General features: G+C 44.6%; 1 protein-coding gene across 7 annotated transcripts; it reads left to right on the top strand.

Annotated features, from left to right (window-relative positions):
- The first annotated feature begins 2,767 nt into the window (after positions 1-2,767).
- LOC128344438 (zinc finger protein RFP-like) lies at positions 2,768-21,436 on the top strand. 7 transcript variants are annotated; one of them, XR_008315851.1, is made up of 8 exons: positions 2,768-3,494; positions 12,257-12,352; positions 12,924-13,142; positions 13,694-13,716; positions 13,873-13,985; positions 17,175-17,207; positions 17,779-17,857; positions 21,105-21,211. XR_008315851.1 is itself a non-coding variant. In XM_053294532.1 (8 exons), exons 1-6 carry the CDS (start codon positions 3,066-3,068, stop codon positions 14,193-14,195), a joined length of 930 nt encoding a protein of 309 aa, XP_053150507.1. In that variant the 5' UTR covers positions 2,768-3,065; the 3' UTR covers positions 14,196-14,197; positions 17,175-17,207; positions 20,680-20,749. The 7 variants fall into 7 exon arrangements, 3 of the variants coding, with proteins under 3 accessions (XP_053150507.1, XP_053150506.1, XP_053150505.1); XM_053294532.1 differs by lacking the exons at positions 17,779-17,857; positions 21,105-21,211 and adding exons at positions 14,146-14,197; positions 20,680-20,749; XM_053294531.1 differs by lacking the exon at positions 17,779-17,857 and having other exon boundaries at positions 21,105-21,436.
- Positions 21,437-23,073: the final 1,637 nt, after the last annotated feature.

The following is a 23,073-nucleotide window of genomic DNA, read 5'->3' as shown; positions in this document are numbered from 1 at the left end:
TGTATGACCCTCCAGGTAGGAGCGGAGCCACCGTATAACCTTGCCCCCAAGTCCAAACCCAGAGAGATGACACAGAAGGATCCCACAGTCGATAGCATGATGGTATGGAAAGCCACTGAGAGGTCCAGGCGAATCAGCAGAGTCATATTCCCTCTGCCTATCTCTTGGCGTAGGGAGGGGGGTGGGCTTCTGCCTCCTTGACCAGGTTCTCCCCTGCCCCAGCCCCCGCCCTGCTCCAATGCCCAGCAGCCACTACTGTTGGGTACTGAAGGTGTTCATAGAAGTGTAATGTGGGGAAAATTTCAGTGCTACAATATTTTTCTCTAGTTTCTGCAGTCCATTCCACTGTTTTGGGGATGGAATCCTGTCGTTTGGGGGCTCTACCTTCCAGCCTATTTCATGCCATTGCTCCATTCCAGTCAATTTTTGGCTCTGTAGGGATTAATGAAAGTGTAATATTGGAAGTATTTCAGTGCTACAATATTGTTGCTCAGTATGTGCAGCGCACACCACTGTTTTGGAGATGCAGTTCAACGGTTAGAGGGATGTTCCAGGCTTTTTCATACCATTCTGACGGTGGAGGGGTTAAAAGTGCAATAGCTTGGCCTGTTGCAGGCTGTTGTGCTCTTCCGTTCCATTTTTAACCTTGAAGGGGTTAACAAAAGTGTAATATTGGAAATATTTCAGTGCTAAAATATTGTTTCTCATTGTCTCTAACACATCCCACTGGTTTTGGGATCCGGTTTGATTTTTAGGGGGGGTGTTCCGGCCCATTCTGTTCAGTTTCGGCTTTTATGAAGTCCTGGGAAATTCAGGATTTTAGGACAGTAGTGTGGTTGGGCAACCAAGCTGTATACTCAGAAACAAAAGCTGGCAGTAAAGATAGGGGCTTATGCTCTTTCTAACGCAGGTCCTATTTCTTGTGAAAAATCGGTTGCAGTCAGAGATTGTTTTTGTTTTTAAACACTCAGAAATGTAACATGGCATGATGCAAGTCTTAGAGCACAAGGTTTTAATGAAGCTGTGGAGATATGCTGAGAAGGGACCTGGGTGGGCAATTTAATGAGACTGCTGAACTTGGAGTGACTTTTTAAATGGAAGATGTTTGGCCGAAACCGCAAACCAAATTCAGCCTCACCTCTAACTGTGAATTATATGGTGGGGTGGGGGGGCCTGTTGTAAGCCACCCTTTCCCAGTAGGAGGGGCGTAACTATAATAGGGCAAGGGGAGACAGTTGTCTGGGCGGCCCACTGCCTTCGGGGGGCCCCCCAGAGGCAAGTCACATGATTGACTCCCCCAGCCATGCACGTGCCTGGGCTTCCTTCAGTTGTATTCATCCAGTGGTTAGAGTGCTGGACTAGGACCGGGAAGACCTGAGTTCAAATCCCCATTCAGCCATGAGTTTGCTGGGTGACTCTGGGCCAGTCACTTCTCTCTCAGCCTAACCTACTTCACAGGGTTGTTGTGAGGAGAAACTTAAGTATGTAGTACACCGCTCTGGGCTCCTTGGAGGAAGAGCGGGATAGAAATGTAAAATAAAATAAAATAATAATAATAATAATAATAATAAATAAAATATAAAAAATTTACTATGCTTTTTGTTACCACTATTCAGCCTCATTTATTCTGTAATGCACTCTAAGTGGGGCTGCCTTTGTACATAGTCCGGAAACTTCAGTTGGTTCAGAATGCGGCAGCCAAGTTGGTCTCTGGGTCATCTCGGAGAGACCACGTTACTCCTTTACTGATGGAGCTACACTGGCTGCCAATAGGTTTCCGGACAAAATACAAAGTGCTAGTTATAACTTACAAAGCCCTAAACGGCTTAGGCCCTGGGTATTTAAGAGAGCGTCTTCTTCTTCGCTACGAACCTCGAACCTCACCGCCCATTGAGGTCATCTGAGGAGGTCCGTCTCCAGTTACCGTCAACTCGTTTGGTGGCTACACAGAGATGGGCTTTCTCAGTTGCTGCCCCGAGATTGTGGAATGTGCTCCCTGCTGAGATACGATCCTCCCCATCTCTGGCAATTTTCAAAAAACACCTTAAAACCCATCTTTTTGCCCAAGCTTTCTCAGCATCCTAAAATTTTGGGGTTTTAATCTCTGGTTTATTTTTAAATTGTTAAATTGTTTTTAATTTTTTGTATATGTTTAAAACTGGTTTTATGCTATTGTTATCCGCCCAGAGACGAAAGTTTGGGGTGGTGTACAAATTTGATAAATAAATAAATTTAAGATTTCTTTAGTTCAGGAGCTGAGTTTCAGTGAGTGGGGGGGATTTTAAAATCTTGTCTCTGGGCCCACTCCAACCTTGCTACACCCCTGCCCAGTAGTATCCCTTACTTGCAATATGGGGATAACAGACTGGCATTTGTGGGGTATTCGTAATTTTTTGAAGAACTTAATTGAAAACTCAAATATTGTTTTATTTCCAGATATGACCTAAATTAGAAAGCACATTTGCTCCTATTTTTTTGCTGGTACTGTTTATTTCTGGAGGCATACTGGTTGGTGCTGAATCACAGCTTTCTGACTTTCTACACTGATTGATTGATTAAGTGCCTTCAAGTCGGTGTCGACTCTAGCGACTTTTATTTCTCCCTCTCCTTTTCCCCACACCGCCCCCGCCAAAGGTTTCTGCAGTGTAAACCTAGAAATTCCCTATCCAGATAAGGAGATTGTCACTCTAGCCGTTCTTATTTCTCTGAGAATTGCAGACTGGCAGCTTTGGAAACATCCACTTAGTTTCTGAGCGAAGGAAAACGAAACTTACCGGCACAGTTGGGTGGAGACAGGCATACCGGCTGCTGCCGCCGCGGCTAGCGCTGGGAAGACTCTTGCAGGACAGCTCAAATCTCACTTTCGCCTGGTTTCCCCAGTGTAAACCTATCCTCCTTTCCCTATCCAGACAGTCAGTTGGATTGTCACTCTAGTTTTTTCCTTATTTTTCCGGAACTCAAAAGCCGGCCGTTTCGGAAACACCCACTCCCTGGCCGTGCCGTAAGAATGCTTCTGAGCGAAGGGAAAACGAAACTTACCGACACACAGTCGGGTGGAGACAGCCATGGCTGCTGCCGCCGCGGCCAGCTCTGGGAAGGCTCTTGCAGAGGGGCTCTGCTGCTTCCTCTGCCACGCGCTTTTCACGGAGCCGGTGTCCATCGACTGCGGGCACAGTTTCTGCCGGGCGTGTATAGCTCAGCAGTGGGGGGAGCGGGAGGACGCGGACTTCTCCTGCCCCCAGTGTGGAGAAAGAGCCCTGAAGAGAAAGTTCCGGCCCAACAAGGAGCTGGAGAACGTGGCAGAAATCGCCAAACGCATGAAGCTGGAGAAGGCCGCGGCGGGGGAGAGCGAGTGCGAGATGCACCCGCAGCAGCCCCTGAGCCTTTTCTGCAAAGATGAGCAGAAACTGCTGTGCTCAGCTTGTACTACTGAATCTAAGGACCACGCCTCGCATGTTGTGGTAACTGCTGAGGAAGCTGCCCAGGACCTTAAGGTAGGGCATCTTCAAAGCCATAAATATATGGTTACATAGCCATACTCGCCCGCCCCGCCAGTTGCACTTTCCCCATGTTAGCTGAGAAGCTAACTTGGCAAAGAGACACCTTTTAACGTGGTGATTCTCTTTATTTAGCAGGGGGAGAGTAACTGGCTCTATCCACCCCAGCACAGTACCTCCAGTGACTGTTGCTGGTGTCTGTCTTATGTTTCTTTTTAGAATGTGAGCCCTTTGGGGACAGGGAGCCATCTTATTTATTATTGTACTTCTCTGTGTAAACCACCCGGAGCCATTTTTGGAAGGGCGGTATAGAATTCGAATGAATGAAGCTCCTTCAGAAGGTTTTGGGACCTTCTGAAGTGACTTTGAGGTGGGTATAAAACCAGGCAGGTTTCCTGCCATGCACAGGAAACAGCCACTCCCATGCACAAGCAGATGTACTTTCCATTTCATGACAAAGGCATCCTTGTATCAAAACCTCAATCTTCTTGGGATCCATTTCATTCCCCCAAGGATAATCGGGTAGATATGGAGTTTGAATCTAGGTTTATATCCCACCATTATCATGAATTCAAAAATTAGGCCTCTTGCTACAGACACTCAGACTAAATTACTCATACTGCAATTAAATAGTCCTTAGAATAAACCTTGAGCAGTTCTGTTGAGTAATTTAGTCTGGATGTCAGCCACTGTATCAGAGTTCCCCACAAGTGTGGTTAATAAAGAGCTACCTCAGCCATAGGCTCATTATGCAGCCTCAGTTTGTCCAATCAGTAAAGTGGTAATAATAGTGACCTATTTATTATCAGATCTCCTTCAGAAACAGTGAGGATAGCCAATAAAGATTGTAAAGCAGGATTTCAGATATTCTGTTTGACCAGTTCTTTGAACAACTATATTTTGAACTCTACTTGTTTGAGCAGAAGTACTTGATGATGCGGATGCTGTAGTGATTATGAGATATGAATCCAACAACTGAAGTCTGATATGGCACCCATAGATCTGCCAGCAGCACCCAAAGGGCAATGTTGAAATTGTTTGCAAGGACATTCAGTCTGACTGTAAGACCCATAAAGTTTCTTTGTAAAAGAATACAGTGAGGGAAATAAGTATTTGATCCCCTGCTGATTTTGTCCGTTTGCCCTCTGACACAGAAATGACCAGGCTATAATTGGAATGGTAGGTTTATTGTAGCTGTGAGAGACAGAATAACAACAAACAAACCCTCAAAAGCCCAGTGCCCCAAAGTCAGCAATGGATTTGCATTGTAGTGAGGGAAATAAGTATTCGATCCCTTCACAAAAGATGTCTTAGTACTTGGTGGCAAAACCCTTGTTGGCAATCACAGAGGTCAGACATTTCTTGTAGTTGGCCACCAGGTTTGCACACAACCCAGGAGGGATGTTGTCCCACTCCTCTTTGCAGATCATCTCCAAGTCAGAAAGGTTTCGAGGCTGATGTTTGGCAACCCGAACCTTCAGCTCCCTCCACAGATTTTCTATGCGATTAAGGTCTGGAGACTGGCTGGGCCACTCCAGGACCTTCATGTGCTTCTTCTTGAGCCACTCCTTTGTTGCCTTGGCTGTGTGTTTTGGGTCATTGTCATGCTGGAATACCCATCCACGACCCATTCTCAATGCCCTGGCTGAGGGAAGGAGGTGCTCACCCAAGATCTGACGGTACATGGTCCTGTCCATCGTCCCTTCGATGCGGTGAAGGTGTCCTGTCCCCTTAGCAGAAAAACACCCCCAAAGCATAATGTGTCCACCTCCATGTTTGACGGTGGGGATGGTGTTCTTGGGCTCATAGGCAGCATTCCTCCTCCTCCACACACGGCGAGTTGAGTTGATGCCAAAGAACTCGATTTTGGTCTCATCTGACCACAACACTTTCACCCAGTTCTCCTCTGGATCATTCAGATGTGCATTGGCAAACTGCAGACGGGCCTGTACATGTGCTGCCTTGAGCAGGGGGACCTTGTGGGCACTGCAAGATTTCAGTCCTTCACGGCGTAGTGTGTTACCAATTGTTTTCTTGGTGACTATGGTTCCAGCTGCCCTGAGATCATTGACAAGTTCCCCCCGTGTAGTTCTGGGCTGCTTTGTCACCGTTCTCATGATCATTGCAACTCCACGAGGTGAGATCTTGCATGGAGCCCCAGACCGAGGGAGATTGACAGTTATTTTGTGTTTCTTCCATTTGCGAGTTATCGTGCCAACTGTAGTCACCTTCTCACCAAGCTGCTTGGCGATAGTCTTGTAGCCCAGTCCAGCCTTGTGCAGGTCTACAACCTTGTCCCTGACATCCTTCGACAGCTCTTTGGTCTTGGGCATGGTGGTGAGTTTGGAAGCTGAGTGATTGCTTGCATCTATGGACAGGTGTCTTTTATACAGGTACTGTAACAAGCTGGGATTAGGAGCACTCCCTTACAGAGGGTGTTCCTCATCTCAGCTCGTTACCTGCATATAGTGAAAAGACACCTGGGAGCCTGAAATCTTGCTGGTTGATAGGGGATCGAATACTTATTTCCCTCACTGCAATGCAAATCCATCGCTGATTTTTGGGCACTGGGCTTTTGAGGGTTGGTTTGTTGTTATTCTGTCTCTCACAGCTACAGTAAACCTACCATTCCAATTATAGCCTGGTCATTTCTGTGTCAGAGGGCAAACGGACAAAATCAGCAGGGGATCAAATACTTATTTCCCTCACTGTATGGAAATTGACTTGATTGTTGAAAGTTTGTTCACTTATGAGTTGCAGAAGGAAATCAGGGAGGCATCAAGGAGAGACAAGAGTGCTAATAATGGGTGACGTCAATTACCCACACATAGACTGGGTAAATTCACAGGCAAGTAATGACAGAGAGGCCAAATTTCTAGATACACTGAATGACTGGGTCCTAGATCAGTTAGTCATGGAACCAGCCAGAGAGAAGGTAACCTTGGATTTAACCCTGAGTGGCACCCAGGACCTGATGTGAGATGTCAGTGTCATGGAACCTTTAGGGAACAGTGATCATAGTGTGATCAAATTCAGCATACACGTGGAGAGAGAATCACCAAGGAAGTCTAACTCTGAATTTCAGAAGAGGAAACTTGGAGTTTGGTGACAAGAAAACTGAAAGGGAAAATCAGGAGAGTTACTTCACTGCATAGAGTTTACTTAAAACCACAGTAATAGAAGTCCGGTTAGAATGTATACCAAAAAGAAGGAAAGGTACCACCAAGTCCAGAAGGATGCCATAATGGCTAACAGGTAAAGTCAAGGAAACAATAAGGGGGAAGAAGACTTCCTTCAGCAAATGGAAGGCCAAGGCCTGCTCGAATGAAGAGAACAGAAAGTAACACAATCTCTAACAAAAGAAATGCAAGGTGACAATTGATTGATTATTAAGTGCTGTCAAGTTGGTGTCGACTCTTAGCGACCACATAGATGGATTCTCTCCAGGATGATCTGTCTTCCACTTGGCCTTTAAGGTCTCTCAGTGGTGTGTTCATTGCTGTCCATCCACCTTGCTGCTGGTTGTCCTCTTCTCTTTCCTTCAACATTTCCCAGCATTATGGACTTCTCAAGGGAGCTGGATCTTCACATAATGTGTCTGAAGTTTGATAATTTGAGTCTGTGCCTTGAGTGAAAGTTCTGGATTGATGTATTCTATGATCCATTTGTTTGTTTTCCTGGCTGTCCATGGTATCCTCAAAAGTTTTCTCCAGCACCAAAGTTCAAAAGCGACAATAAGGGAGGCAAAAAGAGAGTTTGAGGAACATTTAGCTAAAAGCATCAACAAAAATGTCTTCAAATACATCAGAAGCAGGAAACCTGTCAGGGAGATGGTTGGACCATTAGATGATAAGGGAGTGAAAAGGATTATTAATGAGGATATAGAGACTGCAGAGAAGCTAAACAAGTTCTTTGCATCTGTCTTCACAGCAGAGGATACTGAGTGCATACTTGTGTCTGAACCAGGCTTCTCGGGGACAGAGGCTAAAGAACTGAGTCAGACAGAGGTGTCAAGAGATGATGTTCCAAACCTCCTGGGGAAAAAAAATTAAAATTAACAAATTGCCAGGACTAGACGGCATCCACCCCAGAGTCCTTAAAGAACTCAAATGTGAACTTGTCGACCTCCTTTCAAAAATATATAACTTATCCGTACAATCAGGCTCTGTACCAGAGGACTGGAAAGTAGCCAATGTAACACTGATTTTCAAAAAGGGATCCAGGGGCGATCTGGGAAATTACAGGGCAGTTAGCTTAATGTCTGTTGCAGGCAAATTGATGGAAAACATTCTCAAAGATAAAATTGTAAAGTGTACAGAAGAACAGGCCTCCCTGCTGAGGGAGAACCGGCATGGTTTCTGCAAAGGTAAATCTTGCCTTTTGGAGTTCTTTGAGAGTGTCAGCAGGTGTGTGGATAAAGGTTATCCAGTTGACGTAGTATATATATAGAAGAAAAGGCCTTGCTGAAGGAGAACCAGCATGGCTTCTGCAAGGAAAAGTCTTGCCTCACTAACCTTTTGGAGTTCTTTGAGAGTGTCAGCAAGCATGTGGATAAAGTGGATCTGTTTGACATAGTATACTTGGACTTCCAAAAAGCTTTCGATAAAGTTCCCCACCAAAAGCTCTTGAGTAAACTTAGCAATCCTGGGATAAGGAGACAGGTTCATGTGTGGATTGGTAACTGCTTGAAGGACAGGAAACAGAAGGTAGGGCTCTGTTGCCAGATCTGGCTTTTTTAAAGCCAAATTTTGGGTTACGGCCCATTTGACTCATGAGTATACCCCTCAGGTTCTGGAAACACTCAGTCTGAGTTTTCACAATGGAGGGAAGTAAAAAGTGGGGTTCCCCAGGGATCGGTACTGGGACTATTGCTTTTTTACTTGTTCATAAATTATCTAGAAGTTGGGGTAAGCAGCGAAATGGCCAGATTGGCAGATGACACTAAACTATTTAGAGTAGTGAAATCCACAACAGATTGTGAGGAGCTGCAAAGAGATCTCTCCAAACTGGGGAAATGGGTGACAAAATGGCAAATGCGGCTCAATATAAGCAAGTGTAAAGTGATGTATATTGGGGCAAAAAAACCCAACTTCACATATACACTGATGGGATATGAGTTGTCGGTGAGTGATCAGGAGAGAGATCTTGGGGTCATGCTGGACAGCTCATTGAGAGTGTCGACTCAATGCACGGCAGCTGTGAAAAAGACTAATTCCATGCTAGGAATCATTAGGAAGGGGACTGAAAATAAAATATAAATGCTAATATTATAATGCCCTTATACAAATCTATGGTGCCGCCACATCTGAAATTACTATGTCCAGCTTTGGTCACTTTATCTTAAGAAGGATATTGTAGAACTGGAAAAAGTGCAGAAGGAGGCCACCAAGATGATCAGGGGCCTGAAGCAGCTCCTTTATGAGGCAAGGCTACAGCATTTGGGGCTCTTTACCTTGGAAAAGAGGCGACTAAGGGGAGACATATCTAGGTGTATAAAATTATGCATGGATTGGAAAGGGTGGATAGAGAGAAATTTTTCTCCCTCTCTCACAACACTAGAACCAGGAGTCACCCCATTAAACTGAAGGTTGGGGAATTTAGGACCGATAAGAGGACGTACTTCTTCACACAGCGCATAATTAATCTATGGAATTCTTTGCCATGGGATGTGATGATGGCCACCAGCATAGATGGCTTTAAAAGGGGCTTAGACAAATTCATGGAGGACAGGTCTATCAATGGCTACTAGTCTGGTGGCTGTGGGCCACCTCTAGCCTCAAAGGCGTGATGCCTCTCAATATCAGTTGCAGGGGACCAATAGCAGGAGGGAGGGTATGCACATACCTGTTGCCTGTGGGCTCCTCAGAAGCATCTGGTGGGCCACTGTGTGAAACAGGATGTTGGACTAGATAGGCCTCGGGCCTGATCCAGCAGGGCTGTTCTTATATTATAACTGGACTTCCAAAAAGCTTTCCACAAAGTTCCTCATCAAAGACTCTTGAGAAAACTTAGCAGTCATGGTATAAGGGGATAGGTTCGTGTGTGGATTTGTAACTGGTTGAATGACAGGAAACAGAGGGTAGGTATAAATTGACAGTTTTCTAAATGGAGGGAAGTGAGGGAAATTGGTGAGTGACCAGGAAAAGGATCTTGAGGCTGTGGTGGACAGCTCATTTAAAATGTCTACTCAGTGCGCAGCACCTGTGAAAAAGGCTAATTCCATTGTTAGGAATCATTGGGAAGGGGATTGAAAATAAAAATGCTGATATTATAATTCCCTTAAATACTGTGGTGCGACCACACTTGGAGTACTGCATACAATTCTGGTCACTACATCTAAAGAAAGACATTGTAGAACTGGAAAAGGTGCAGAAGAGGGCAACCAAGATGATCAGGGGCCTAGAGCACCTTCCTTATGAGGCAAGACTACAACACCCGGGGCTTTTTAGTTTAGAAAAAAGACAACTGTGGAGAGACATGATAGAGGTCTATAAAATCATGCATGGTGTGGAGAAAGTTGATAGAGAGAAATTTGTCTCCCTCTCGCATAACACTAGAACCAGGGGTCATCCCATGAAACTATTGCCAAGAAATTTAGGACCAACAAACAAAAGGAAGTACTTTTTCACCCAACGCATAATCAACTTGTAGAGTTCTCTGCCACAAGATGTGGTGACAGCTGTTGCCAGCAAGACTTTTCTGTTGGCTTCCAAGAGCCCCCTCATTTGTGTTTGAGCCTCCAGGCCTGGAGATCTCATTCTGTATATGCTCAGGAGCCTCACAGTATAGTGAGCTCTCCATTTATAGCACATGGGGACAGGTCACTTATTGATAGCGGGCCAGGTGCCCTAGATTTGGCTCCTAATAAGCAAATTGTAAATGGGAGCAGATGCACGCCCTTCCTAATGCTGGGATATCCTAAGTAGACCCCAGAAGTTAACTAAAAGCAGGTTAACTCTATCAAGGCCACTCTGCCCTCCAAGTGAACCACCTCCCCTCTTCTCCTTTCACAAAAATGATAGCAGGCAGCTAATGTGCCAATTAGCTTAACAGGATGAACACAGATAAGGTGGAGGTAAATCTCCCCCCTTCATGAGGTTGAGGGGTTGAGCAAACGATAGGAAGCTAAGAGATACACCCATTAAAAATACTGATTGGGTTACTGGACCTTTCAGTCTATGCAGATTTCCCTTCTCACGTCTATGCACTCTGTTTTCATGACAAAAGCCTTGGCATACCTCGGCAATTCCCACATTGTTACACTCAGGAAGAAAGATCAGCAACAATGGGATCCTTGCTGGTCCCACCAACACACCTGACCAACAAAAAAGGCAACTTGGAATGTGCCCTGAGCATATGTCTTTGGGTATAAGAATTCCCAGTTACATGATCCAGTGTGCTCCTTGTGAGCTTCGTGTTCTCTATGCACCATCTACCTTGGAGTTACCATCAGCTTTTTGGGCGATTTACTGTCCACAGGCCACCATGCAAGGCTGTGTTCAGTACTTCGTGCCACTCTCCATATCGGCTTTCTTGCCCAGCCTGATCTTCTCAGTCTTCCTAGCTAGCATCGGAAGTTGGCTTCACGGAGGAAGCACCCTCCTGGATTCACCCTTACCGACTAACCCCTCCAACCTTCTTGCACCTGCCTTGGCCTGACCTGTTCCTGAGGAATGAAGTTCATCAGTGGTTCCCAGAGCCCTCCGTCCAGACCAGGTGATATGAGCCTTTGCCCCTCATTGGGCCCAAACAGTATCTCTGTTCCACTTTCTTAAATCCAACCCCCTCCTTCTCTAAAAAGCCTCTTTGTCTTGCCCGCCTGGGAACTTACACAATTCGGACTCTAAGCTAAAACTCCTTGTTGCTGTTATATGTATTTTTGATAGTGATATTGCTTTAACCACACATTTTTCTCCTCTGTACTGCTCCCTACAATAAATATCTTATTTTTATTATTGAAACTTAAATCTTGTCTCAGTCCAGTCATTTCCTGAGTCCACACTTTGCACAAATTAAAATCTAACATGAAACTGTTTCTTTCTGAGCTAATTTTCCCCACACAAGCCCAAAGGTAGATTTCGGGGTGTTCACAAATCACCCCAGAGCAGTTTCATTAACACAGCCAACAACCTGGATGACTTTTAAGAGGGGTTTGGATAAATTCATGGAGGAGAGGTCTATCAATGGCTACTAGTCTGTGGTCTATAGGCCACCTCCAGCCTCGGAGACAAGATGCCTCTGAATACCAGTTGCAGGGAAGTAACAGCAGGAGAGAGGGCATGCTCTCAGCTCTTGTCTGTAGGCTTCCCAGTGGTACCTGGTGGGCCAGTGTGTGAAACAGGATGCTGAACTAGATAGGCCTTGGGCCTGATCAGTGTTCCCTCTAAGAGGAATTCCCAGATGTTGTTGACTACAACTCCCAGAATCCCCAGCCAAAGGCCATTTCAGCTGGGGTTTCTGGGAGTTGTAGTCAACAACATCTGGGAATCCCTCTTAGAGCAGGGATTCTCAACCTTGGGTCCCCAGATGTTATTGGACTTCAACTCCCATCAGCCCCAGCGGCCTTTGGCTGGGGATTATGAGAGTTGAAGTCCAATAACATCTGGGGACCCAAAGTTGAGAATCCTTGTCTTAGAGGGAACACTGGGCCTGATCCAACAGGGCTGTTCTTATGATTTTGCACAAGGAAATGAGATGTGTATTAGCTGGTCCCATAGGCAGGATATTTTGGTTTGCCAGAGTATTTTTGTTTCTTTCAGGAAGAACTGCAGATCCAGCTGCAGGCTTGGAGGAAAAAGAGAGAAGCGACTTCCCACTTTCATGCAGAGGAAGATATGAAATACAAGAAGTTTCTGGTGGGTAGTGTTCCAGGTGTGATACATTCTTATATATAGCTGACTCTTCTATTAGACAGATGGAATATCTGTCCAGGCAGTCTTGGACAATGAGGTTTTTGGACTGCAGCTCCCATGATTTCCAGCCTTCAACCTTTGTGATCTGGGATTGTTAGAGTGTCCAGGGCATTTGGATGTCTTAGGTGCCCCCTACCACTGGCTGGGAAGCACAGTCACCAATCTCAGACATGGAGTAAAGGAAGGCAAGATAATCAGCTGAATCAGTGTTAAAAATAGCTGATTATGTGTCAAATGCAGCCAATAGCTGGGCTTTTGGGGGGAAATGTACAGAAACTCATGGGGCTTATTTTTGGTCCACCTGCAACCTGTGTTTAAACAGGTATTGGGAATGCATTTAGGGGAGTGATTCCGATGAACAGCAACCTCATTAAGTGGCACCCTGAGAGAGCATCAGGATGTCACCTGGTGATATCACTGCAGGCACACTCTTGGCACAAGCTCCTTATTGCATTTATTGGAACATGTCTTATCTGACTCGGTCCTTATTTGCTGTTATATTTGTTATTTAAAGGAAAAGGTAAACACACAGAAGGAAAAGATTATGTCCATTTTTGAAGAAGCACAAAACTTTCTGGAACAACTAAAGGGAACCATGCTGGCCCAGTTGGAAGACCTTAGGAAGCAGGAGGATGGTTTTGTCACCAAACTTGCTTGTGAGATTTCCTATATGAATACATTCATCCATGAAATGGAAGAGAAGAGCCAAAAGCCAGCAAATGCATTTCTGAAGGTGAAACTTCAAAGCCTTGTTGTAATGTTGAAAATGACAGCTGGCAAAATATACTCGTGCTATTTTTCTTCTTCTTACTTGCATAGTGTTATCAGGAGGCCATCAATAGATAGACAGCCACTTTCTGCCCTGTCCACTTCAAGAGATGGAAATGCAGGGATGTGAACAAATGCCACACTCCCTCTGGTCATGACAGTGTGTCAGATTTACTGTACATGGAAGAATTGGCAGAGGTTTCTGTTCTGGGCTGGTGTTCTGGTTGACCTTTGTGGGGAGTTACAATTCTTGCATTATTGACTTTTTGTGTACATTTATGGGCAGGTAAAAGACTGAAAATTCAGAGCACTGAGTGATCTAAATGGCCCAGACATGTTCTGGCTATCCTCGACCGATATAGGTCAGAGACAGAATTGCATAGCTTTGCTCCCGAATGGCCCTCATCAAAAGTGCATGGCCATGAAAGCAGCTCTGCATATAGGAGCTAAAACAAAAGTGGCATTTCATCAGTGGAACTTGATATGTGCATATGCAATTTTCTCTCTTCTCTACAGGATGTTGGGGAAATGTTGAACAGGTAGGTCAAATCCTTTGCTTTATCCTCATGCAAAGTATTTCACTTTTGAAATTTTTTGATGCATGTTGATTGCCCTGCCTCCCCACCCCACCCCCTGCCCCCAAGTCTTTGATTTGAATAACTGCATGAAACGGAATGATTCCATTGTTTTCTTAGGTACAAAGTATGGGAATTCCAGCAGCCGGATATTTGTTCTGAGTTAGAAAAAAAGCTTCATACCCTCTCTAAAAGATGCATCATTCTGCAGGGGACTCTGCAAGCATTCACAGGTAATATACTGACAGGGGGGAAAATGAAATTATATCTGCAGAAGGAGATAGTCTTTTAGAGGTCTAGAATTCTGTACCAAACCCTTTAAAAGAAATTGCAGTGTAACAATAAAATTGGCCAAGTGGACAAATATGACTAATTTTGCCATATCTTCTTAAGCTGAGTATTGTTGGAAGAGGGCAAGGCAAATCATGCAAGATGGTATGTAGAGGTAAGAAGACAAGGAATGGGAGCCCTGTGGGGGAGAGGAGGGGGATGCAGGGTATGAAGAGATCTTGCCTCTTGAGCAGTGGTCAAAGGAATTGCACTGGCAAAATGGCTGAGATGAAAAGAACTTGCAAACTATTTGCCCAAAGGAAATGATTGCAAACAAACATGATGGCCAAGTAGGTTTAGACTTGCTTGAGTGCTAATGAATCTAGAAGTCAGCTGCAAATTATATTGGATGCTGATGACAGAAGCCTTGTTACATATTCAGTTTTTGCTGTAAAGTCTTTAGAAAATTGGCCATTTCAGGCATATTCTTTAGTCTTTATACCTTCATATTGTGGGCATGAATGAGATGAGGAAATTAGGGATGTGCCTGCATTGTTTCGGGCAGCCGTGGGGTGAGGTGGGGGTGTGGGGGAGGGATCAGTAGCTTTGAGGAGGAGATACACAGTTGGATGCTGCCCCATCGCTGTTTCAGTGTGGCGCTCTCCGTTCCAAAAGGCTGTGCATGGCTGTGTCACCCTTTCGAGCAGTTTGCGCACAATGGCGTCACACACATGGCTGCTGCTGCATGGCGGCCATGTGTGGAAGTCACTGTGTGCAGATTGCTGGGAACAGCCACACATGGCCTTTTGCAACAGACAGAGCTGCGCCGGAACAGCAGTGGGGCAGTGGAGGATAGGGATATGCAAAGCGGCTTGACATTTGACAGGTTCGACGTTGAACCAGTTCGGTTCGACAGTATGACCCCGGACCAAACACCCCCTGACTGTTCGGGGGGTTCGCGAACTTTTTTAAAAAAATTATTATTATTATTTTAATTTTTGTTTACACAGTCAGACAGGTGTTATTGACTGGTTTGTTTTATCCAGACATCAAGTCCTTCCCAAGGACCTGGGATGGCTGAATTTTATTATCAATGTTGTTGCTGTTATAGATATCGTCGCAGTATATAGGCTGTTCCCAGTAAAGCTGCTTTTTGTAATTGGCTGATGGTGATTTCTGTGGCCCCTATGGTGTTGAGGTGCTCTTCAAGTTGTTTTGGAATTGCACCTAGGGTGCCAATTACCACTGGGATTATTTGGGTCTTTTTCTGCCACAGCCTTTCAATTTCAATTTGTAGATCTTTGTATTTTGTAATTTTTTCTATTTCTTTTTCTTCTATTCTGCTATCCCCTGGTATTGCTATGTCGATTATTTTAACTTGTTTTTCTTTCTTCTCGACTACAGTTCTATCTGGTGTATTGTGTGGCAGATGTTTGTCTGTTTGTAGTTGGAAGTAGCATAATATTTTTGCATCTTCATTTTCTACAACCTTTTCAATTTTATGGTCCCACCAATTTTTGGCTACAGGTAGCTTGTATTTTTTGCAGATGTTCCAGTGTATCATCCCTGCTACTTTGTCATGCCTTTGTTTGTAGTCAGTCTGTGCGATCTTTTTGCAACAGCTGATTAGGTGGTCCACAGTTTCATCTGCTTCTTTACAAAGGTGGCACTTGCTGTTTGTTGTTGGTTTTTCTACTTTTGCTCTTATTGCATTTGTTCTTGCACTAAGAACAAATTTGTTCTTGTGCAGCCAGTATTAAACCCTCTGTTTCTTTCTTCAAGTTGCCATTTTTAAGCCATTGCCAAGTCTTGGTGATGTCTGATTTTCCAGTTATATTGTGTAAATATTGACCATGCGGTGGCTTATTTTTCCATTAATTATTATTATTTACCTTTACTCCCTTAGGGGGAGTTCCTTGAGGCAGCGGGGGGGGGGTGGAGGTTCCCCTTCCCCCTGCCAGCCTCCGTTCTCACCGCCAGCGGCCTGTTTGGCTGTTTTTTTGGCCCATTCGGGCCTTCGAACTTTGGCGCAGCGGCCATTTTGGACGCAGCCATCCCTGTGCAATTGGCCTCTGTGAGGCTGAAAAACTGGCCAAACGGGCCGCTGGCAGTGAGAACAGAGGCCAGCAGGTGGGGGGAACCTCCACGGACACACACACCCCGGCCGCCTCAAGGAACTCCCCCGAAGGGAGTAAAGGTTAAAAAATATTTTTTTTAAGGTTTGCGAACCACAACCGGACCGAACTGGGGGGAGGGGGCGGTTCGAGGGGGTCCTGGACCAAACTGACCCGGTCAGGTTCAAGTCCAGTCTGGACTTGAACCGGCCAGCCGGTTCTGTGTACATCCCTAGTGGAGGAGCAGGTAAGGACCTGCGTACCTCCCCCTTAAAGCTACTGCTCGCCCCCCACCGAAATGTTTCAGATGTGGCAACCCGAATCATTTCAGCACTTCTCACATGAGGTGCCGAAACAATCTGAGCACATCCCCAAAGGAAATATTGTTCTCACTCCTGGGTTTATTGATGGTGCAGGTTTTTAAACAATTATTTCTAGGAGAAATTGACTCCTGTGAGAGGGATATCGCCATATCCTCTTACCCTCTTCCATTTCTTTTTCAGTCAGGTTCACTCAGTTATGTCACATGCATGCAGTTTGTGCTGTCTGCCATTGTGCATTTACTCATATAGATAAACCTAATGTGTGAACTGCGTTATCCCTGATACAGTCAACTGCACTTACTGTGATCGTCAGGTCGCACATTATTTTGACCAAAATGATTGCAAGTGGTTGCATGTTCATAAGTTGGTGCTTTGTGTCCTGTAGAAATATTCATTCATTCATTCATTCATTCAATTTCTATACCGCCCTTCCAAAAATGGCTCAGGGCAGTTTACACAGAGAAATAATACATAAATAAGATGGATCCCTGTCCCCAAAGGGCTCACAATCTAAAAAGAAACATAAGATCGACACCAGCAACAGTCACTGGAGGTACTGTGCTGGGGTGGATAGGGCCAGCTAAATAAAGAGAATCACCACATTAAAAGGTGCCTCTTTGCCAAGTTAGCAGGGGTTATGAAGTTATGCTGTGTGTTTAAAAAAAAAAAAGTCCTGCAAAGAGATCTGATGTGTTATCTCTTCTGTTTTCTGCAGAAAATCTGCCACAAAAATTGGAGGTGGAATGGGGTAAGTCTCCAGGAAAAGACTGGGAGATATTTGTGTTTAGGGAGGTATATGACTATGCTTTTATATGATCCCTTGCTAATGAGAGAAAATCATTTTAAAATCAGTGACTTATTCACGTACTGTACATCGTACTGGCTTATCTTTTACGTACATAGTACTGTTCAAAATTAAATAAGATATTTATAAATTGTATGAATAACTACTGAAATCATCAGGGTGCTCAGTGCTGGAGTAAACTGCAAGTATATTTGGGGAACTTAAACAAATTAAGTATATAATATTGGAATAGGATCTTAACAAAGATTAAGAAAATAAATATCAGGACAGAATAGCTGCACAACATAAATATCCTGTTCAGGTTATATCTCTGTCAAACACTGAAAACTCCAGTGTTCACATGTGCAGATGCAATCTTAGGCTCTATTAACAGAAGCATGGGGCAGATTTACACAATCATTTGAATGTGCGTTGGCAGCAAGATGAGATTGGGAGCGGAGGCAATCAGTGATTGGCAGGCCTGCTGAGACATCGTGAATCTGCACATACATGATTACTATTCTTGCTTTACCAGGATCTCCTGGATCATAGCATCCACTGCTAGACAGACAGCCAGACAGCACAATCACACAGTCCTTTCTCAGATGTCCCAGGTGGGGATAACCAAAGCAAGGGACACCAGAAAAACTGGGACATTACCATTCCTGGTGTAGATCTCCATAGCTGAGGCACAGCTGCTCCAGAGAATGCAGGGGGTGGGGCTGGGGCATGAGAGGGCTTGAAGCTGGGAGGGACCTCTCTCACCCTACTGCTGTGACATAGAAGCTGGGCAAGAATGATGGGGAGGTCTGATCTTTAGCGGTATCAGTGTTCCTTCTCTAACTGGATGCGGAATGTCCACTCGCAAGCACATGTCTATCACTGGGCTTAGGAGTGCCTTTGTTTTGTGTTCTGCATGGTGATAGTTACCCAGTGAACTATTGGAGCTAAATTCTGGGAAAGAGTCTGCAGGCTCCATTCTGCTGAGTCCCCATTGCAACACTGCTAATTCCAAACCCCTCCCCTTTTTGCCTGAGCATCTGCTTGCATCTGGGACAGTGGCTACTCCTTTGTATAGCTATGGCTGTCCTTGGCAGCTGTGACTACCAGGAAGGTTGCCGAATTTTGGGGTGGGTGGGGGCATAAAGTCAGCATATTTTTATTAGCTTGCAGACAATTACAGGTGTGCAACACATGAGCTCAGCTAGGAGATGTGTACAAAATACGGAGCAGTGTCCACTGGTGTGCTTCAGGAGCACAACCACTAATGCTAACATTGTAAAGCAAACAATGGAATAGGTAACAGGGGCATTGCTGGAATGTGTGGAGTCTTGGGATCGGTGGCAGTGATCTACATATCAAGGGTTGAGTGCAATGCAAAAGCCATAGCTCTGACTACACCACTGGGGTCACTGATATCCATGCGGGGGGACACAACACAGCTTTCAAAGTGGCTGCAAAACTGAGGAAGGGGAAACCAGGGTGCTTTTTCAGCCAAGGGAACTTCCCCATGGGCGTGAACCTGGGGCCATCTTGCAGGAGGGGCCCTATCCCTACACCAGTGGTCAGCCTTTGTGAGCTCTGCTCCTAGCTCTCTGGACTGGCATCTCCCCTATAGGCCCCTCTGAGGTCTGTCCCCATCATGCAAGCCACACTTCCCCTGCCTAGAGATTGTACTCCACAACATGCTCCATTTGTGCTGCATGTGCCTCCCTGCAGCACGCACATAGTGTTGGAGCTGGCAACGTTCTTGCAAATTGCCACATAGGTGCTGCCTGTGCAACACTTTGGTATATACCTGAGCTGAGAGCAATGAAGCAAGCTGGAAGTCAGCTGGAACATAAGTGGAAGAAAACTCGGGGTGAGTCTGAATGAACACAGGTTAGAGCTCATTATCAAGCCTAATCTGTGGCAATGATGGGATGGTAGAAACTGGTTCTTTGTCCACCGTTGCATCCTCTCAATATTGTCCAATATTGTCCAGCAGAGCTTCTCCAGGTGGTGCGGGGCCTCTTGAAATCTGGCCCCAGGCAAGATGTGTTAGAATCAACCTTTGGCAGCACACTGTGATGCCAAAGCACAGCACTTTGAGGGTAAAGTTGTTCATATTCACCATGAGTTGGATTCTACAGTTGATGCAGTGTCAGAGTTTGAATTATTGGTGCCCGAGGATGTGGACAAGGTGTTCAGTTGAGTTTGGCTGACCACATACATGCTTGTCCCTTGCCTTCCATGGCTTATTGAATCCACCAAATATGTAGGACCCTTTTATTTACTCTAAGTCCTCTAGCACTGCATGGCCCAACAACAAGGCAGCCCCAGGAAAACGGACACAGACACCAGCTGGTTTTAGTCAATCAATGATTCATGTTTATTATAGTCAAACAGCAAGCTAGCTCCTAATTCTCTCTCTCTCTCTCTCTCTCTCTCTCTCTCTCTCTCTCACACTCACACACACACACACACACACACACACACACACACTCACCAGCCCCACTCCAAAAGATGATCAGGGGTGTTGGAAGAAGCGTGGAGGCCTCACTCTGGGTGGTGATGCTTCTCAGGGATCTTCTGGTTTCCTGCCTGACTTATAAAGGGATGTTTCCGCTCTGGCTGGTACATCTGCAGTCCACTTCCATTTCCGTGATCACAAGATGTACTCATCTTATCTTTTTGTTCTATTCCCAGTTCTTTCTCCTTTACAATGTCTTTGGCAGTTCTCCCCCGTTTTCACCGATTCTTCAGGCCTTTGGCATCTTTCCCAACGTTGTTTGTGTTCGAGAGAGAGTGGGGCTGGGGCAAACTTGATGTTGCTCACTCATGCATTCTTCCATACATACTGTTTGCAAGTACTATCTAAGTTTCTTAATTTGTCAAAATCACATGGCCCCGTAAGGTTACAGAAATGAGCTATTACAAATTAGTATATTGTTTCTTATCTCTAGATCATTATAAACTTGTGAGTTAGCCAAGTATTTTATGCATCACTACTATCACAAGGCTAGCACAATTCTACACTTTTATATCCAGCATTGTCACTGAAAGTCCAAAAGGTTTCTGTGGCATGAATTCCCTTTCTCTAGCCATTAGATAGAGGTAGCCTGGCCATGGTGATCTCTGCTCTGGTAACCTCCAGACTAAAGTACGGCCATGTGTTGTGTGTATTTACAAGCGAGTACAAATTATTTCCCTAGACTTGTATATGTTGTCCTTGCAGATCACTTTTATTTTCTTGGTTCTTTTTCTTCTGAAAAACTTATAAGGCAACTAGGTTTGGGAATTTCTTTTGCTCCATTATAAGTCCATTGAGTTAACTTAAATGATCTTAATCAAAGAATTCTAATGCAGACCCAGTGGTGGGTCTAGTGTAACTAAACTGTAAAATTGTGAATTGTGACACTGGAATCAATTTACTGTATTTCTCTTTCCTCTGCAGTAAATGTGACTCTCGATCCAGACACTGCTTACCCTGGGCTTGAAATATCTGCTGATCAGAAAAGTCTGAAACCGAGGGATTACTGTCATTTAACTGATTATCCTCAGCGTTTTAGTTGTTCTTCTTGTGTGCTGGGCTGTGAAGGATTCACCTCAGGGAGACATTATTGGGAGGTTAAAGTGAATGATGGGACCTGGGCTGTGGGGGTGGCCAGAGAATCTGTGAACAGGAAAAAAAAAATTATACTACAACCAGATGAGGGGATATGGGCCTTGGAAAAAGATAAGATTTCCAAAGCTGGCAGCTTAAAACTCCCTCTCCCCGAGACAATTGGCATTTATGTAGACTATAGAAGAAATAGTGTGTCATTTTTAAATGCTGATAATGGGGGTGTTTTGTATACTTTTTTTTCTGCCTCTTTCAAGGAAGAGAAAATCCGTCCTTTCTTCTGGCTGCCTGAATTGGATTTGTTTGATGTCTGCAACGTGCCCGCCCTCCTGGAATTGACAGTTCCTGAACACGAGAAGAAAACACAATACTGACAATGATTATTATGGTACATTTATTGCTGTGTTAGATTAATTATTCATGTAAGAATACTGGCACAATTTTCAGATGTAAATCACATTGGCGTATAAAACCTATGAGAGGTCCACACACCTATTTTCCTCTTACTACACAGGGGGAATGTAGTTTCTGGTTTTTATACATTTTCCCCTAGTAATAAAACGATGTGCACATCAAATACTTTGTTTGATCTGCATGGTGGTGATCATTTCCTTCTGTTCTTTTACAAATACAACTTTTGATCTTCTAAAGTGTATATTATTGCCACTTGTTCGATCATTTATATTGTTTTTCCAAGAGCAAAGTTATCAAAGTGGTATATTTAGCAAAAAAGAGAAAAAAATTTCTGGTCCTAAAGGGGATCACAGTCAGAAAAGCAGCACAAAAGAGTCACCAGCAGCAGCCACTGTAAGTGGGGACAGTCACTCTTCCCCTTGCTAAATATAAATGAATAGCCACTTTAGAAGGTGCCTGATGATTGCCCAGTTAACATTTTGCCATTAAATATCTTGTAACCAGCTGTGTTTACACAGACTGACATCCTCATTAACTGTACAGAGGCACTGCATGCAAAGCCCCTCCACAGTATTTAGTAATCCAGATTTAGTAATCCACTGTGCAGGTGTTGGGGGACAATTTTTGTCAAGTTCTCCTTCCTTTGAAAGTGCTCTTTTAACACCCATAAATAAGTCTCTGAGGGTTGAGCGGCCCTCAGACTTATTTCCATGTGTTCAAGAGTGCTTCTGGGGGAAAGGAGAGAGAAGTGAAAACTGTCTCTGTCTGAGGATATCAGCTGCTGTTTCCTACCTTGAAAGCATAAACAGATCTTTCAGCCATATCAACAGTTCATTTAGAAAGAAGCTGACCTCTTAGGCACCCAAATGCCAGACGTAGGCTGCATTCTTTTTCCATTATTCTCATGTGTCGCACTTCCTCTTGTTTCTGAATGCTGGTGAATAGTTACAGTCTGTCAGTGGACATAGTCTGGATGGCTAGTACCTTTTGGATTACCAGTTTCCCCATTTGGTAGCCACTTCATAGTACTGTATTGTCCAACTTCAGCCCCTAGTTGGCTAAAAAGTGTGAGGGAGGGAGGGATGATACAGGACATGGAATCCCCCTGCCTTCAGGGTGTTGCTTATAGGTGGAGTGGTGCTTCTAATCTGCTTTAGTAATTATGAGAAATTATTTAGGTGGCAGTGATTATTATAAACTAGTACTAGGGATGTAATTGTGTGCATGCTGTATTAAGTGTGTATTGTCATTCACATGAACTATTACCTAGCAATTGCATGATAGACTAGGTGGTTAAAGGCTGCCAGTTCAAGCCTTGATTGACAACAAGACTTTTGCCAACAGAAAGCAAACATGTTCACACATGCAACTCCAGTAGTTTCCTAGATTATAGCCACATACCAGCTACACAGAAACATAACAACTGTCCTGCTGAATGATCAGACCAAGGTCTATGTAGGTCAAATTTCTGTTTAACAATGACCAGCCTATTTATAAATAGTACGCATATCATGTGGGTCAGGTACACATATCATGATGTGGGTCAGGCCTGGAGAGAGCCAACAAGTCAGCCAGATGCAGAAATGCTACTTCTGCAATGTGAATCAATGAAAGACCCACACATCATTGGCACAAGTTGCTCTCTCACACACAATTACGACTTCTTACTTCAGCATTGCAAAAGCTGCCACAGCAGCACCCTTAGCAGCCAGCAAACATAGCCATAAGCTCAGCTAGAGCAACGTCTTTAGCCACATTTTTATTTTGAGTAGTATGCCTTGCAATGCAGATTGCAAAGCAGAGCAGTGAGTG

Source organism: Hemicordylus capensis, chromosome 2 (genome assembly GCF_027244095.1).
Source record: "Hemicordylus capensis ecotype Gifberg chromosome 2, rHemCap1.1.pri, whole genome shotgun sequence".
Lineage (NCBI taxonomy): Eukaryota > Metazoa > Chordata > Lepidosauria > Squamata > Cordylidae > Hemicordylus > Hemicordylus capensis.
This window is presented reverse-complemented; position numbering and strand designations above follow the sequence as displayed.

What these genes read in the sequence shown, in the direction of transcription:
- LOC128344438 (XM_053294530.1), top strand. Translation starts at nt 3,066, where the DNA reads ATGGCTGCTGCCGCCGCGGCCAGCTCTGGGAAGGCTCTTGCAGAGGGG. An exon ending in AAGCTGCCCAGGACCTTAAG is followed by an intron (nt 3,495 to 12,256) that starts GTAGGGCATCTT and finishes TGTTTCTTTCAG; the next exon opens with GAAGAACTGCAGATCCAGCT. An exon ending in GACTCTGCAAGCATTCACAG is followed by an intron (nt 13,986 to 17,174) that starts GTAATATACTGA and finishes TGTTTTCTGCAG; the next exon opens with AAAATCTGCCACAAAAATTG.